The sequence below is a fragment of the Pediculus humanus genome, genomic scaffold, assembly GCF_000006295.1.
Source record: "Pediculus humanus corporis 1103172108309 genomic scaffold, whole genome shotgun sequence".
NCBI classification, from domain to species: domain Eukaryota; kingdom Metazoa; phylum Arthropoda; class Insecta; order Psocodea; family Pediculidae; genus Pediculus; species Pediculus humanus.
In genome coordinates, this window is record NW_002987878.1 from 905690 (window position 1) to 920689 (window position 15000).

General features: G+C 27.2%; 3 protein-coding genes and 1 non-coding gene across 4 annotated transcripts in view; 2 read left to right on the forward strand and 2 right to left on the reverse strand.

Moving 5' to 3' along the window:
* Phum_PHUM581640 (Ribose-phosphate pyrophosphokinase I, putative) overlaps window positions 1-1670 on the forward strand; it is a gene marked incomplete at both ends in the record, with an annotated part of 8035 nt that extends 6365 nt beyond the window's left edge. The window contains 3 exons of the mRNA XM_002432323.1: window positions 897-1120; window positions 1219-1392; window positions 1496-1670. Of these exons, the coding sequence (XP_002432368.1) occupies window positions 897-1120; window positions 1219-1392; window positions 1496-1670 (573 nt within the window). The remainder of the gene's footprint in view (window positions 1-896; window positions 1121-1218; window positions 1393-1495) is intronic.
* A 1587-nt stretch (window positions 1671-3257) lies between these two features.
* Phum_PHUM581650 (suppressor of potassium transport defect, putative) lies at window positions 3258-7511 on the forward strand (the record flags this gene model as incomplete). The annotated part of the gene is made up of 13 exons (XM_002432324.1): window positions 3258-3297; window positions 3463-3578; window positions 4653-4932; window positions 5059-5110; window positions 5199-5389; window positions 5489-5715; window positions 5806-5920; window positions 5996-6174; window positions 6266-6427; window positions 6545-6707; window positions 6806-7002; window positions 7104-7256; window positions 7338-7511. The coding sequence occupies 13 exons, from the start codon at window positions 3258-3260 to the stop codon at window positions 7509-7511; spliced, it is 2049 nt and encodes a 682-aa protein (XP_002432369.1).
* Window positions 7512-9112: 1601 nt separating this feature from the next.
* Phum_PHUM581660 (uncharacterized protein) lies at window positions 9113-10303 on the reverse strand (the record flags this gene model as incomplete). The annotated part of the gene is made up of 4 exons (XM_002432325.1): window positions 9113-9174; window positions 9253-9381; window positions 9518-9658; window positions 10237-10303. 4 exons carry the CDS (start codon window positions 10301-10303, stop codon window positions 9113-9115), a joined length of 399 nt encoding a protein of 132 aa, XP_002432370.1.
* A 3695-nt stretch (window positions 10304-13998) lies between these two features.
* Phum_PHUM581670 lies at window positions 13999-14089 on the reverse strand. The gene has a single exon (XR_009833553.1). It is a non-coding gene; the product is annotated as a microRNA, putative (microRNA).
* Between the last annotated feature and the right edge of the window lie 911 nt (window positions 14090-15000).

Below are 15000 nucleotides of genomic sequence, written 5' to 3' on the forward strand. Positions count from 1 at the left end.
CCCAAAAAAAAAAAAAAAAAAAATTAATAAACAAATATGTCGGATCGTAATAATTAATTTGGCACAAAAAAATTTTTAAACGAACAAAAAGAGGAAAGCGGGGGGGGCCTAATAATAATAATAATAATAATATTTGTTTGTTTTGCATTTAATAAAAAAAAAAAAAAAAAACATGTGACCACACACTTAATACTAACTAATAATAATAATAATAATTAATTTTATTTTTATTTATTTTTTGGGGTGGCATGAAAAAGTTTTTTTTTTTTTTTTTTTTTGGTCCACGTGTTTATTAAAATTTTATTGTTTTTAAAAGAGAAATAAAATATTAATAATAATAATAATAAGCATGATTAAATGGGGATATTTATTATTATCATTATCATAAATCGAAAAAAGTGAAAACAATTTATTCCCCCCCCCTAGTCCCTCCCGTCAACGCCCTCCCCTCGTTGAAAGAAAAAACGTTTTTGCAACTCCTGGCTCGTTCCCTCACGTTTTCTTTTCATTATTATTATTATTATTATTATTATTATTATTATCATCATCATCATCGTCATTGTTTATTTGCGTGAAAGAACGAAAGTGGAATTAGCAGTTGTTGCAAAAACTCTTTGTTAAAAAAAAAATTAATGATCGATTTATCGATGTATCGATCGATCGATCGACCGATAGGTCGATCAATCGATCTTCGGTTTTCGGGCCCCCCGCATCCGGAGTCGAAGTTTTTTTTATATATTTTTTTTTTTTCTAATATTTTCTTTTTTTTTCATTCGACGTTTTTCTCCATCCACGTCTCTAAATATTATTATTATTATCATCACAATCATTATTATTATCACTAAACGGACGTTTTATGATTTTTGTTTTTGTTTTCGCTGTCTTTTGCGAATCAGTCTCGAGCTCCCATTTCCGCCAAACTTGTCGCCAACATGTTGTCCGTGGCAGGAGCGGATCACATAATAACGATGGATTTGCACGCGAGTCAAATCCAAGGATTTTTCGACATACCCGTTGATAATTTGTACGCGGAACCCGCCGTTTTGAAATGGATAAAGGAAAACATACCCGAATGGAAAAATTCGATAATCGTGTCGCCAGACGCGGGAGGAGCCAAAAGGTAAACACGAAACGTCGAATGAGGATGGGTGGTGGTGGTGGGTCATTATTATTATTATTATTATTATTAATTAATGACGTAACGATTGACGATTTCAGGGTGACGTCGATAGCGGATCGATTAAACGTAGAATTTGCATTGATTCACAAAGAGAGGAAAAAAGCAAACGAAGTTGCTTCGATGGTTTTAGTCGGAGATGTTAAAGACAGAGTCGCCATATTGGTCGACGACATGGCGGACACGTGCGGTACGATTTGTCACGCTGCGGAAAAGTAAGTGGTGGTGGGGGGAAAGAAAATGGGGGAGGGGGTAAAAGGTCACTCGTTCGTTCTCTCCTGAACTGGAAAATTGATAAATAATTTTTTTTGTTAACAGGCTTTTGGAAGCCGGAGCTACGAAAGTCTACGCCATATTAACACACGGTATATTTTCCGGACCTGCCATATCTAGAATAAACAATGCTTGTTTCGAAGCCGTCGTCGTCACGAATACGATTCCTCAAGATGGCCACATGAAAGACTGTCCGAAAATACAGGTTCGAACACTATAGAGAGAGAGAGAGAGTTAAAAAGAAAAAGTTTGAAAAAAAAAAAATTTTTTTTTGTTTTCCAGATGATCGACGTGTCGATGATGTTCGCGGAAGCTGTGAGAAGAACGCATAATGGAGAATCAGTTTTTTATCTTTTTTCAAACGTACCTTATTAATTATTATTATTATTATTATTATTATTATTATTAAAAAAAAAAAATTTAAATATACCGATAATGATAATGATAAAAGGGTAACAAAGAAATACAAATATATATACGATTCAAAAGAAAAACCAAAAAAAAAAAAAAAACAAACGTAAACAGAGAAGAAAAGGAAAAAACCAAAAGGTCAAAGAGCAATGGAAGAAAAAAAAGGAAAATTTCAATTTTCCGCGGAAAAATAAAATCAAATTTTTTTAAAATAATTTTTAATCAACTTAACGAGAGAAAGAAAAGAAAAAAAAGAGGAAAAATAAACAATTTTTTTTATCGCGATAAATGAAACCGATTGAAAACTTTCGCGAAAAAAACCTTTGTAGAAATTATGCAACAACGACGACGACGAAGACGAAGATGATGATGACGTCAAACAACAACAACAAAAAAAATTCGTTATTATTATTTTTTTGGGATTATTTTATTTTTTATAGTTGTTTTTTTGTTTTTTATAATTAATATCGGATTTTCTTTTTTTTTTTTTTGTTAAATATGATTTGCGGGGATGACGCCGTACGAAACGAATCGTGTAAAATACAAAAAAAAAAATATCGTTAAATGTTATTAAATTTAAGAAAGAAATTTTCAAAACGGATAAAGTGATCGTTGGAAATTTAGTTTTGAATATGGCGGCGTCTTCACAAAGTGAGATGGAGAAAAAAAAATGTCTTTTACGTTCGCCATCACCTTAAAAAAAAAAAAAAAAACGCTTATTATAGTTTTTTGATTGATTGCATTTAGTCTGAATTATAAAAAAGAATTTTTTGAATAAAATTATGTGTATTTTTTTTTTTATTATCCGTTTTGTTTTGAATCATATCATTTGTTCCATTAGAAAATTATTTTATATTGTAAGTTTGTTGATTAGTTTTAAAATAATTTGTATATGATACATTTAAATATGTAAAAAAAAAAAAAAGTGAGGGTTAAAGGTGATAGGAGCAAGTTCAATTACGTAATTCGTCGTCCCTTTTTTTTTTTTTTTTTGAATAATGGGAAATTTTAAGAGAAAAGATGTGAAGGTTTTCAAATGATTATGTAATCAAGTCGTCGTTTCCAAATCGCAAAAAAATCTATATATAATTTGTCGATAAATGAAATTAATCAATAGAAAAACAAGTTAAACTTTTATTTATTATTAGTATTATCAAAAATATCTATATCTGGGATTTTATCAATAATTCACGTGTCAATTATTAAATAAAACAAAATAGATAATGCGATTATATTTAAATTTTTAAAAAAGAAAAGGAAAAAAACTCTTTTTTGAATCGACCAATCAAAATCGTCCTTTTTATCTGTCTCAGCCAATGGTATTGTTTTTCGTTCGATACAAAGTTAACGGTAATTTCTAATGACACGATGGCGTAACCAACGCCTCGATATAATCATGGACAATGATAATAACAAAGAAAATATTAATCTCGCAGGTTTGTTTATCGTTTTTTTTATTTATAATTTGATTTCATTTTGAAATTTATAAAAGAAATGTTAATAATAATTAAATTATGATGATTTTAGTTTTGTTATGCCGGGGGTTTGATATAAATCTTCTATCAAATCAAACATTAGTTTACTTATTATTAATATTTTAGATAATTCTGAAGATGTAGAAAAAGTATTGGCTGTTGTCGTGAGAAGAAGGAAAACAATTCCACAAAAATGTATGAAAATATTTAATAAAATGACAGAATTAGAATTGATACAATTAGTGAGTATCACCCCTTTTAGTGTGAAGCTTTTTGTGTTTTGAAAAAACCTACACGATTATTATTGTATTGTAGTTGCACTTCCAAATCTTATTTATTTTGATTAATTATTTGTTTGTAATTGTTAAAACTAATTACTATTAAAGTTTCTTATTAAATTTAAGTAATTAATTATTTTTTTTTTTAAAGGAAAACTCAGTAGTGGCTTCGACAAAGGATAATCATAGAGAAAATTTTAAAAAAATTATGCAAGAAATTAAAAAAATGAAACATCAACAATTTACATTAGATGACTACAAAGCTGTAGAAAAAAAACTAATTAAAAATTATAATGTCGCTGAAGAGATACAAAAATATTTGCAAAATTCGCAAAAACCATGTTCAACAATCATCTCTCAATGAACTAGCTTTTCTTATTAAAATCGAATTCAACTGTTTAATTGTATATATAATATGAAATTGACCGATTGCACAATTTACTGTATGTGTATATTTTAATATTTAATTATGTGTTGTTTAATTCTAATTTGACTTCTTTGTAAAAAAAAAAGAAGAATTAACTAGAATTTTTAATCGAAACAAAATTTTGATCACCTAATTTTTTTTTATCATCAAAAATCAATTGAAATTTTAAATAAATTATATTTTTTAGTTTTTATAAATTTGTGTTTTTATTTACATTTCCATAATAGAGTTCCTTTACCATTTTATCACTACTTTTCAATGTTCATCGTTTTTCGAAAGCTTAATTAAACACGATTCATAATTTTTTACACCATTAAATTTAAAATTTTAATTTGAATTCTTCATTTGAATGAAATTCGAAAAATCTTAGGAAGAGAATTTAATATCTTATCTAAATCTGGCAATTATTAAACGTCCATAAAAATTTTTGAATATTTTTTTAAATCATGTGTGATGAAAACGTGGTTATAAAAAAAATCTGATTCCACGTTTTTGAGCTTTCTGGTTACTGTTCACTTACATGAAAATGATGTAACTTTCGATTTTTAGTTTAAAGTATGGAAAAAGAGTCATTGATTTTCAAAATACTTATCGATATTTTTAAATTAAAGAGATTTAAAAAGTGTACAAAAATTAAATTACATGACAGTACGATTTTTAGAACTTTCAATGGAGCAATAACTAAAAAATGTATCAATTCGTACTTACGACAATATTACGTTCCTAATTTTGATTTTATTCAAAAAATAAATTTTTACAAAAATAATTACGAGCGTTATCAAAGAAGTAATGAAAAACAATGGTATGACAATGATTTTATTAAATGGAAAATCTTACCTGGAAGTTTGTCTTTGGTTGTCGCCGGTTGTTTTGGAGAAATTAATGTAAACGGTAAGTTGTGAATCTGATGGATTTCAAATATATGAAAATGATAAATTATCCTTGGCACTTTAAATAATAAAAACGTACAATTTGCTTCATAGTGTCTTTAATTAATTTCTTTTTTATAAATTCTAGAGAAAAGATTATTCAGAGCTGCCCAGTATGGAAATGATACCGAAATAAAAAAGTAAGTAAAATATTTAATACGACTAAGTGAAAAATAGTTTTTTTTTTTTTTTTCTCGTTATTAAGTCTTTTCAATATTTAACATATAGTCTAGCATCAGAAGGAATGGATATGAACACCAGACATCCAATGGGATGGACAGCTCTCCATGTAGCTTCAATTAATAGCAGGCTTGGGGTGGTGAAAGCTTTACTCAAAGCCGGTGCTGATCCTGATTTAGGAGACGATTTTATTAATATTCAAAGAACTGCAATTGAAAAAGGATTGCATTCGATGAATGGTTTGTACTTAGGATATAAATGCTACAATTTCAATCTTGTCATGCACAAGTATTGTTTGAGATAAGTTTTAAAAATCTCTTAAATGTAATTTATTTTAGTTTTAATGGTTCGAGAAGAAGAATTTAGTAATAGGCTTAACAATAGAGCTACCTTTCAAGGATTTACCGCTCTTCATTATGCTGTTTTGGCTGATGATGTTGAAGTTATTGAAGCACTCTTGGAAGGTGGTGCTAACCCTTTGAAAGAAAATGATGCTGGTCATCGTCCATCTGATTATGCAAGAGAAGGAGATGTTAAAAACATGTTGTTAAAATATGCCGTAAAGGTGATGGTCAATTTCACCAAGAACATGAAACAATTTTTCAAACATGAAAACGGTTAATACAATAAATTAATTTTTTTTTTTTTTTTCAAGTTTGACGAAATCCAAAAGCAAAGGGAAGCTGATGAAAGGAGACGATTCCCAATCGAAATGAGACTAAAAGAACATATAGTGGGACAAGAGGGACCCATAGCGATAGTGGCAGCAGGTTTAAATCACAAATCATTACAATTTGTATGTGTTTTTCATGGTTAATATTAAAAATGTAATTATTTTTACATAGCTATTAGAAGAAAAGAAAATGGATGGGCAGATGACGAACATCCTTTGGTATTTTTATTTTTGGGTTCGTCAGGTATAGGAAAAACGGAATTGGCCAAACAATTAGCCAGGTACATACACAAAGACAAACAAAATGCCTTCATTAGATTAGACATGAGCGAATATCAAGAAAAACACGAAGTAAGGATTAGTGTTTAATTAAAATACAATATTTAAGTGTGTCGATGGGTCAAAAATTATAAATGAAAACTCTAAAGTGTTTTATTTAAAGGTTGCAAAATTAATCGGTGCTCCTCCGGGATACATAGGTCACGACGATGGAGGTCAATTAACGAAACGATTAAAAAAATTTCCAAATGCTGTTGTGCTTTTTGACGAAGTCGACAAAGCTCATCCGGATGTTCTCACGGTTTTACTACAATTATTCGACGAAGTAATTTATTATTATTATTATTATTATTATTATTAAAAAACTTTATAAATGACATTAAAATTTCCATAGAACGAAATTAATTATTCGGGATGGGGGGGGGGGTTGTTTTTGATAAAGGGTCGATTGACTGATGGAAAAGGACGAACCATTATGTGTAAAGATGCTGTTTTTGTAATGACGTCAAATTTGGCGAGCGATGAAATTGCCGAATATGCCATACAATTGAGAAAAGAAGCAGAAGAAATAAATAAAAATAAATATAAAATGGAGGGAAAGGGAGGTAGCGGAGATAAGAAAAGTATTTTTTTTTTTAAATAAATATTCTAACGACACGTCAACAAAATTGTTTCTGCAAACTCTTTTTCTTTTTTTGTATAGAAGACAATGCGAGTATGACGGAACAAGTGACCGTTTCGAGGGATTTCAAAGAGGAAGTTGTACAACCGATATTGAAAAGACATTTTCGAAGAGATGAATTTTTGGGAAGGATAAACGAAATCGTTTATTTTTTACCATTTTCACAATCCGAACTATTGAAATTGGTAACCAAAGAATTGGATTACTGGAAAAAAAGGGTTGATAATAATAATAATAATAATTAATTTTTTACGAGCGTGCACGTGTGATATTGTCGAAATCCTTTTTGTTTCGTAACGGATATTATTATTTTTTACAGGCATTTGAAAAACATGGAATCGAATTAACGTGGGATCCGGAAGTTGCAGCCGCTTTAGCGGATGGTTACGACGTACATTATGGCGCGAGATCGATCAAATACGAAGTCGAAAGACGATTGATAAGTCAAATTGCCGCCGGACACGAACAAGGAGTCAGTTGTTGTTGTTGTTGTTGTTTGTTTTGTTTTGTTTGTTTTTATCTATGTAAACGTAAATGAATATTTTTTTTAAAGGTTGTCACTCCCGGTTGCGCCGTTAAAATCAAAGTCACTTGGCCGAAATCGGATGGAAGTACGAAAACGGAAACGCATTCGACGTTAAATCTTCACGTTCGACAAAAAGGACAAAAAGATTTCGTTGAAGTCGATCATTATGACGCCTACGTTGCCGACAACATATTCATATGAGGAGATGGAAAAGCAAATAAATGTTTTAGTCGAAACCCTCCCGCCCCCCCCCAAAAAAAAAAAAAAAAAAAGAAAAATGTAACAAGTTGTTTAAAAAAAAAAAAAAAAAAAGAAAATAAATGCGATTCAAATTTTCAAGATAGAATTATTTAGAATGTAGTGAAAAATAATAATTTCACTAATAAAAAAATTTTTTTTTTTATTTATTTTCTCTCTCTCTCTCTCTCAAAAAAACCGTTAAAGATTTCAAAATGTTTCTTCTTTTTCGTTTCCTTTCGGATAATGTTAGAATCGATTTTTAAGTTATTTTTCATTAAGGACCAAAGAAAAAACAAAAAAGTTACCACTAAAAGTTCTTAAATAATTCAAATAAGTTTTTTTTTTAGTTGTAAAAATTAATAATAGTTAAATAAATAATAATAAAAAAAGTAAAAAGTTTTAATTTATATTCGTAACGGTTTTTAAAAAAAATTAATTTGTTATCGTTAACCTTATTACTAACCCGAATACTTGAATAAATAACGACGGATTTGCCGGTAGGAGCAGAAGAAAAATAATCGATATATCGATTTTTAATCGATTAATCGATTAATCGTTTTAAAAAATTTTTTTTTTTCGTTATTATATGTGCAGTTGTATATTTTCTAATGAAAAGAGTAAAAGGTTTATTGACTTGACGCAATTCATACACTTTGAACTTTAACCTTTTCGGATTAAAATTAAACAAAACGATATTGCAACGCGTATGCACATAATAATAATAATAATAATAATAATATTTTTTTTATTTAAAACCTCAAAAAAAAACGTTTAAGAAATAACGATGGCCTAACAACCATTCATTTAAATAAAATTGATATTTTTTTTTTTTATTGCGCCTACACATAAAAAACAATTTATGATAATTATTTTAAATAATTTGTTGTTAAAATAACGAACATAATAATAATAATAATAATAATAATAATAATTACGGAGGAAGAGGATGACGGCGACGACGACAACAAAAACAACAACAACAAAAAAAAATCAAATTAATTTATTTGATAACAAAAAAATTCAAGTAAAATTTTTTTTTTTTTTACTCATAAATAATAATTATAAAAAGAGTATTAAAAAATAATAATAATAATAATAATAATTTGTTAAATAAGTATTAAAGCTATATTAATAATAATAATAATAATTATGAAGAGTTAGTAGTCGGCTTGTCGGCTTATTTAAAAAAAATTTAAAGGCGTTTTCGGTTAATTGTTATTTATTCCCACCTTCCCCCCCCCTTTTCCCCCCTCCCACTCCCCACCAACCCACCCAATCAATCAATCAATCAATCATATTTTGAATTTATTATTATTATTATTATAAACGACAAATATTAATTGTTTAATAATTAATAAGAAATAATCAACAGCAATCATCATATTTGTAACCGTTTATTTTTTGTTTGTTTGTTCGTTTGTCGTTTGTTACTTTTCCCTTTCCCATATTTTTAAATACATGTCCGAATTTATTAATATTTACAGGTTGTTGTTGTTGTTTTTGTTGATGGTTGTTGTGTGTTTGTATGGGTTTAGAAAAACATATAATAATTGTAGCTGCCTTCAAATAACAATACATTCGTATGGAAATGCTCCCTGAAGTGGGGCACCTATTTTAGGACAAGCTAAAACATAATGATAATAATAATAATAATTAACGGATTAGGTATTGAAGTTAATTTTTAGAATTGATAGGTACATACCATACTGACATCTTTGACCGTAAAAACCCGTTCCTTCGCAACGGCATTTAAATCCAGGTTCGTGAGATGTTTGACTACACGTTCCGCCATTTCTGCATGGATTTCTTTGACACAAATCATATTCCCGACCTGCGTTAATCAAAAAATTTAACAAATTTAATGTGTGCGTTTTTGTACGACGAGAACATTCCACGTCCTCCCCGTACTCCCTCCTCCTCCCCGCCCCGCCGCGCCCCTCTTTCATTAAAATTTTAAATAATCTTACCTTTGATCGCTTTGTAACATTCGGATTTTGACGAGTACCTGTATTCGTAATAACAACCCGTACCGCAAACGCATTGTCCATTTTCTATTTTACATCCTCTTCTTTGCGTGCATCCATCAATTGTGTCCCTCGAATAACTTCCTGTAAAAAAAAAAAAAAAAAAAAAAAAAAAAAAAAGTTTTTTTAAAATGGCGTTTAAAAAACATTCAAAACGTTTAATTTAAAACAAACTAAAAATTGTTTTAGTTAATTTTAAACGCACACACGCACACGCACACGCACACACACACGCAAACAAACACATCCCACAGTAATAAAAATTACATATTAAATAATAATGAGTCAAATAAATAAATAAAAATTTTATTTAAGCTTTGATGAAGCTTCCATTTTTCTTTTTTTCTTCTGAAAAATTTTTCACATGAGAGATTCTTTTTTGTTGTAAAAATTTGTTTTTAAATAAAATCTTCTTTAAATTATTCTCTTTTATAGAAATTTTTTTTTTTTTTCTGCAAAATTTAAATGATTTTATCCAGTTTTTGTGTGTGTGTGTGTGCGTGCGTGCGTTTAATTCAAATAATTATAAATTCATATGTAATTGTAAAAATTCATCAATCGATCGCCATATTTGTTTTTCTATGTATATTTATAAAAAAATTTTAAATCTTTTGTTGGTGTAAAATAAAAGCTTTAAAATTTTAAAATTTAAAATAACTCACCCGTTGTTATAAAAAACAATGAAATAAAAATTATTAAAGCAAAATAAAAATGAATTTTTTCATACATTTCACGACGTTATTTTTTGTGACAGACTGTTTGATGTATTATTATTATTATTATTATTATTATTGTTTTAAAAATGTATATATTTCTATATGTATGAAGATGTAGAAGCTTCGTTCGAAAAGAGAGTCGAAGAGATACTAAACGTCCCGTTCATTTCGTATATAAAAAAAAAAAAAAAAAAAAAACGTTTAAACGGTCTTCTTTCATTCCGGAAATGGTGGTGCACTTAAATATGATAGGATTTTATCTTTAAATTTCCTTTTTAAAGGGTCATGATCCTCAACACATAAAATTATTTCTTTTTCTTCATCATCCAAGGTGAAATATTATTATTTTTTTCTTCTTCTTCCCTTCTTCCTCCTCCTCTTCTTCTTTCTCCCCTTTGGTTTTTTTTGCTGGGGGGAGGAGGGTGGTAAATATTCATCCTGATTGTGTTGTTTGTAATCCCTTGCGCTCGGTTACGAGTAGATAAAAAAATACCTGAAAAAAAAAGAAAACAATTAGATACAATTAATTAAATGTTCGACACATAACTTTCGATTACAAATAAATAATAATAATAATAATAATAATAATTGAAACAAAACAAAAAACAAAAGAACATAAAAAAGTTTCACCGGAAAATCTCAACAACAAAATGTTTTCTTTTTTCTATTTAAAACTTAATTATTATTATAAATACAAACGCATTATTTTATTATATTATTATTATTATTATTATTATTATTAGGAATTCGAATATATAATTTTTTCATGTAAAATAATTTCATTTATTTAAATTTTAATTGTTTAAAAGAAATAAATAATAATAATAATTGTGGTAGGAAAAAAATATTATTCATGGAGTTTTCCCTCGTGACACACAATTATTATTTACGAATCATTTTCTAGAACTTTCCTTTTTCTTTTTCTTTTTTCTTTTCTTTTTTCATTTCTCTCCTTTTCTTTTCCTAATGATAATAATAATAAAATTAAAAAGTGTTTTAATAATAATAATAACATAATTGATTCATAAAATTAATCAAATCCTTATTTTTTTGTTTTCAGGTTTTAAAAAAATACATATCGTTGAAATAATAATAATAATAATAATAATAAGGTTTACATAACATTTAAATTGCATTTGAAAGAATAAATAAATTTGTGGTTGTGGAATGATATACCTTAAATTTTATAAACATTTTCTATTTGCATAATCCTTTTTAAAATGTTATTATTATTTTATTTAATTCCAATCATGAGTGTCATTTATTTTATTTAAAAAAAAAAAATGGCGGACAAAAAGTTTATTCCTCTCCTAAATTGTTATTGTTTCATGTGACTGAAAAATAAAAAAATTATTTTTTAATAAAAACAAAACTTTTAATAAATAACAACAAAAACAAAAACAAAAAAAAAAAGAGAAAAATTTATAATAAAATATTCACAAAACCTTTTTTTCTTTTAAATGATGATGATGATGATGATGATGATGATATATTTATTAACCTTTTTCTTTTTATTTCTTATTATCTGATATATATTTTATATATTTTTTGTAAGAAAAGGTTGTTAGATTCCATGTGAGAAAAAAAAAACAATCATTTGAAATGATGGAAGTCTTGGTAGTAGTAGTACACAAATAATTATTATTATTATTTTTCTGTATTTATAATTGAACTTTTCTAATGCTAAGTTATAAAATAAACAACATTTCCTCATTTCCCCCCCATTTCTTCCCCCACATAACATAGAAATTCAATTTATCATTTACATTTTCAGTCATATTAATTTTTCAAACAGCTTTTTATGTTGAAATGGATGAAAACAACAACAACAACCACAACAACTTTCCACAATCTTTTAAACGTTATTCATTATTATTATTATTATCTATAATAAAAAGAAAAAATTAAAAATATAGTGAAATTTTAAATAAATAAAAACTTTAAATAAATAAATAAATTAATTTAGTTATTAAATATTACTTACAGTTATTAATGTTCTTATTACCTTAGAATATGTGTCATTGATTTTACAATATTAAACATTCTTCTCATGTTAAAAAATTAAAAATAAAAAAAATTCTAACTGGGTTGGGCAAATATTCTTTTTCTAATGCCGAAACTTTTTTTTTTTTTTTTTTTTGTTTGCACATCATCATCATCATCATCATCATCATCATCAAAATGAAGTTTTATTTACATTTAAACTTAAATACATCATCCTACAAAAAAAAAAAAAAAAAAAAGATAAAATGAAGTGAATAATGAATGACATTGCAAATTTTAATAAATGTTTATGATAATTTTTATTTATTAATTTAATAAAAAAAAATAAATTTGTTAAAATAAAATAAACGCAATTTGTCCCAACAATATAATTGCAAACAAATTGACACACAAACATTCTTTTTTTTTGTAAATAAATAAATAATTCGACAACTCAATAATAGACAATTTAAATAATAAGAATTGTGTGTTTGTGTGTGTGTGCGTGAGTGAATAACAATTACATTTTATAATAATGAATGTGAAAATAAAAAAAAAAGAAAATTGTTTCCACTAACAAACAAATATTTTTAATTATAATAATCCAAACCTTTTTTTCTTTTTTTTATACTTCAAACGTATTTGTTTTCTTTTTTTTTTTTTAAATAAAAATACATTATTTAACATAAAATATACATTTTAAATTTTTCAAATGTGATAATAATCATTTTAAAAATCAATAAACGTTTGAAATATTCCAAAAAGAACAAAAAGAACAATATGGCGGCCAAAATCTTCGTTTAACTATACGTTTGTGGTTAACGATTGACCCGCGAAAACGGAAAAAAAATCGAAAATCGATATTTTTATTGCGCGTCATTTGATAATTCGATATATCGATTCTCGAACTATTTTTTCATAAGGACAAAGGTCTTATACGAATCAGTCGTCGCTCATCATTCATTAACGACGGAACAAATGAATAATAAACGCAAACGGAACGAAAAAAATTTTTTTTTTTTTTTTTTTCTTTCTTTACTCTCTTCATATTAATTCCGCCATTCGTGAATATTAATTTAGCATTTATTTGTGTTAGAGACAATAATACAATGAGTTTTTAAAAAAAAATTTATGTCAAGGCCTAACACGAAGCCACAAACATGATTTCTTCACGTTAAAAAGAGATAAAAAAAAAATTTTTTTTCTTTTTTTTTTTTTTGTTGGCTTCAAAGTGCTAATATATATATATATAAAGTATCTAATTTCGTGAGAAATGAATTAATATAACTCGTGTACATGTTTTTTATGTGCCACGCAGTCACATATTGCATATTTTATAAAGGCAGGTCACGTTTTTTGAAAAACTTAGCAATAAAAAAACCTTTATTTTTTTTTAAAATGGAAATAAAATTTTTTATAATTAAAATAACCATCTACATATGAATTGAATAAAAGAAAAGAAAAGGAATGAATCGTTGAATAAATGTAATGAGATAAATAAAATAATACATAAAAAACAAATTACAAAAACAAACAACAATCATTTTATTATTATTATTATTATTATTATTATTATAATAAAAAAAATCTAAACATATTTAATTACAAACATTTATTTCATCCCTCCTCCCTCCTCCACCCCGTCTCATTTCCAATAATCCTTTTCCAATCATCTTCCTCCATCTGATATTGTTGGCCATAAATAATAATAATAATAATGATGAAACTGGCAAAAAGAATAGGAGAGAGAAAAAGACTGACTGGTAACAAATCTCAGCCCAAGTCTATCACTCTCGCCTACCACATTTACCAATAATAAAAAAAGGAATATAAAAAAAAAAGATCCATTTTGTCTTCAAATCCTCTCTGAATGGAATCCATTCCACCGCCATCTTTTTCTTCTTTCTTGATCGACCGTTAATACTTTTCCAATCTCCTTACGTTTTCCATCGATTAAAAAACGCATTTTTCTTGATATAAATTTTTAACAAACCTGTAAAGCCAACTGATCATCACATCGATCGACGCCTTAAACAAAAATAAATTAATAAAAAACATTTAAATAAATTTACAATATGTGGGGTAACACACGCTTTGATTTATCTTACGTGCATGTGCGTGAACGAATGATGCGTACGAAAAAATTAATAATAATAATAATTAAAATAAATAAAAAAAAAGTTCCCTTCCGCTATTTCGTAACGTTTTATATTAAAAAAAAAAAAAAAAAAAAAAAAAATTTTTTTTAAAAGTTATTAGATAAACTTATTAGATCCCATTCTCGCAATAAACTAAATCCCTTCCTTTTTTTTTTTTTCATTTTATCAAAATGGCGAACGTTTGAAAGAGAGAGAAAAAAAAAAAAAAAACAAAAGGGCGTCCGGGATTGGCAAACACTGCGCAACGTCGTGTATATTGATGACGTAAAATTGAAACCGGGTCACAGCTAAAACTATGTTTAACTCCCCCAACCGAAACGTAATATGTGTGAAAAAAAAAAAAAAAAAAAAAAAATTCAAAAATCAAATCGTTATCTAACGTACCTGATACGAACCTAAAATAAAACCTATTAAAATTAAAATTAAAACGTTTTCGATGGGGGGAAAGAGAAAGAGAGAGAGAGAGAGGGGGGAAAAACGCCCACGTACGCGGGGGGGGGGGCGCGCGTTACAAATTTTTTTTTTTTTTTGCAAATCCAAACGTTTTTTTACCCTCCGGGAGTTTTCC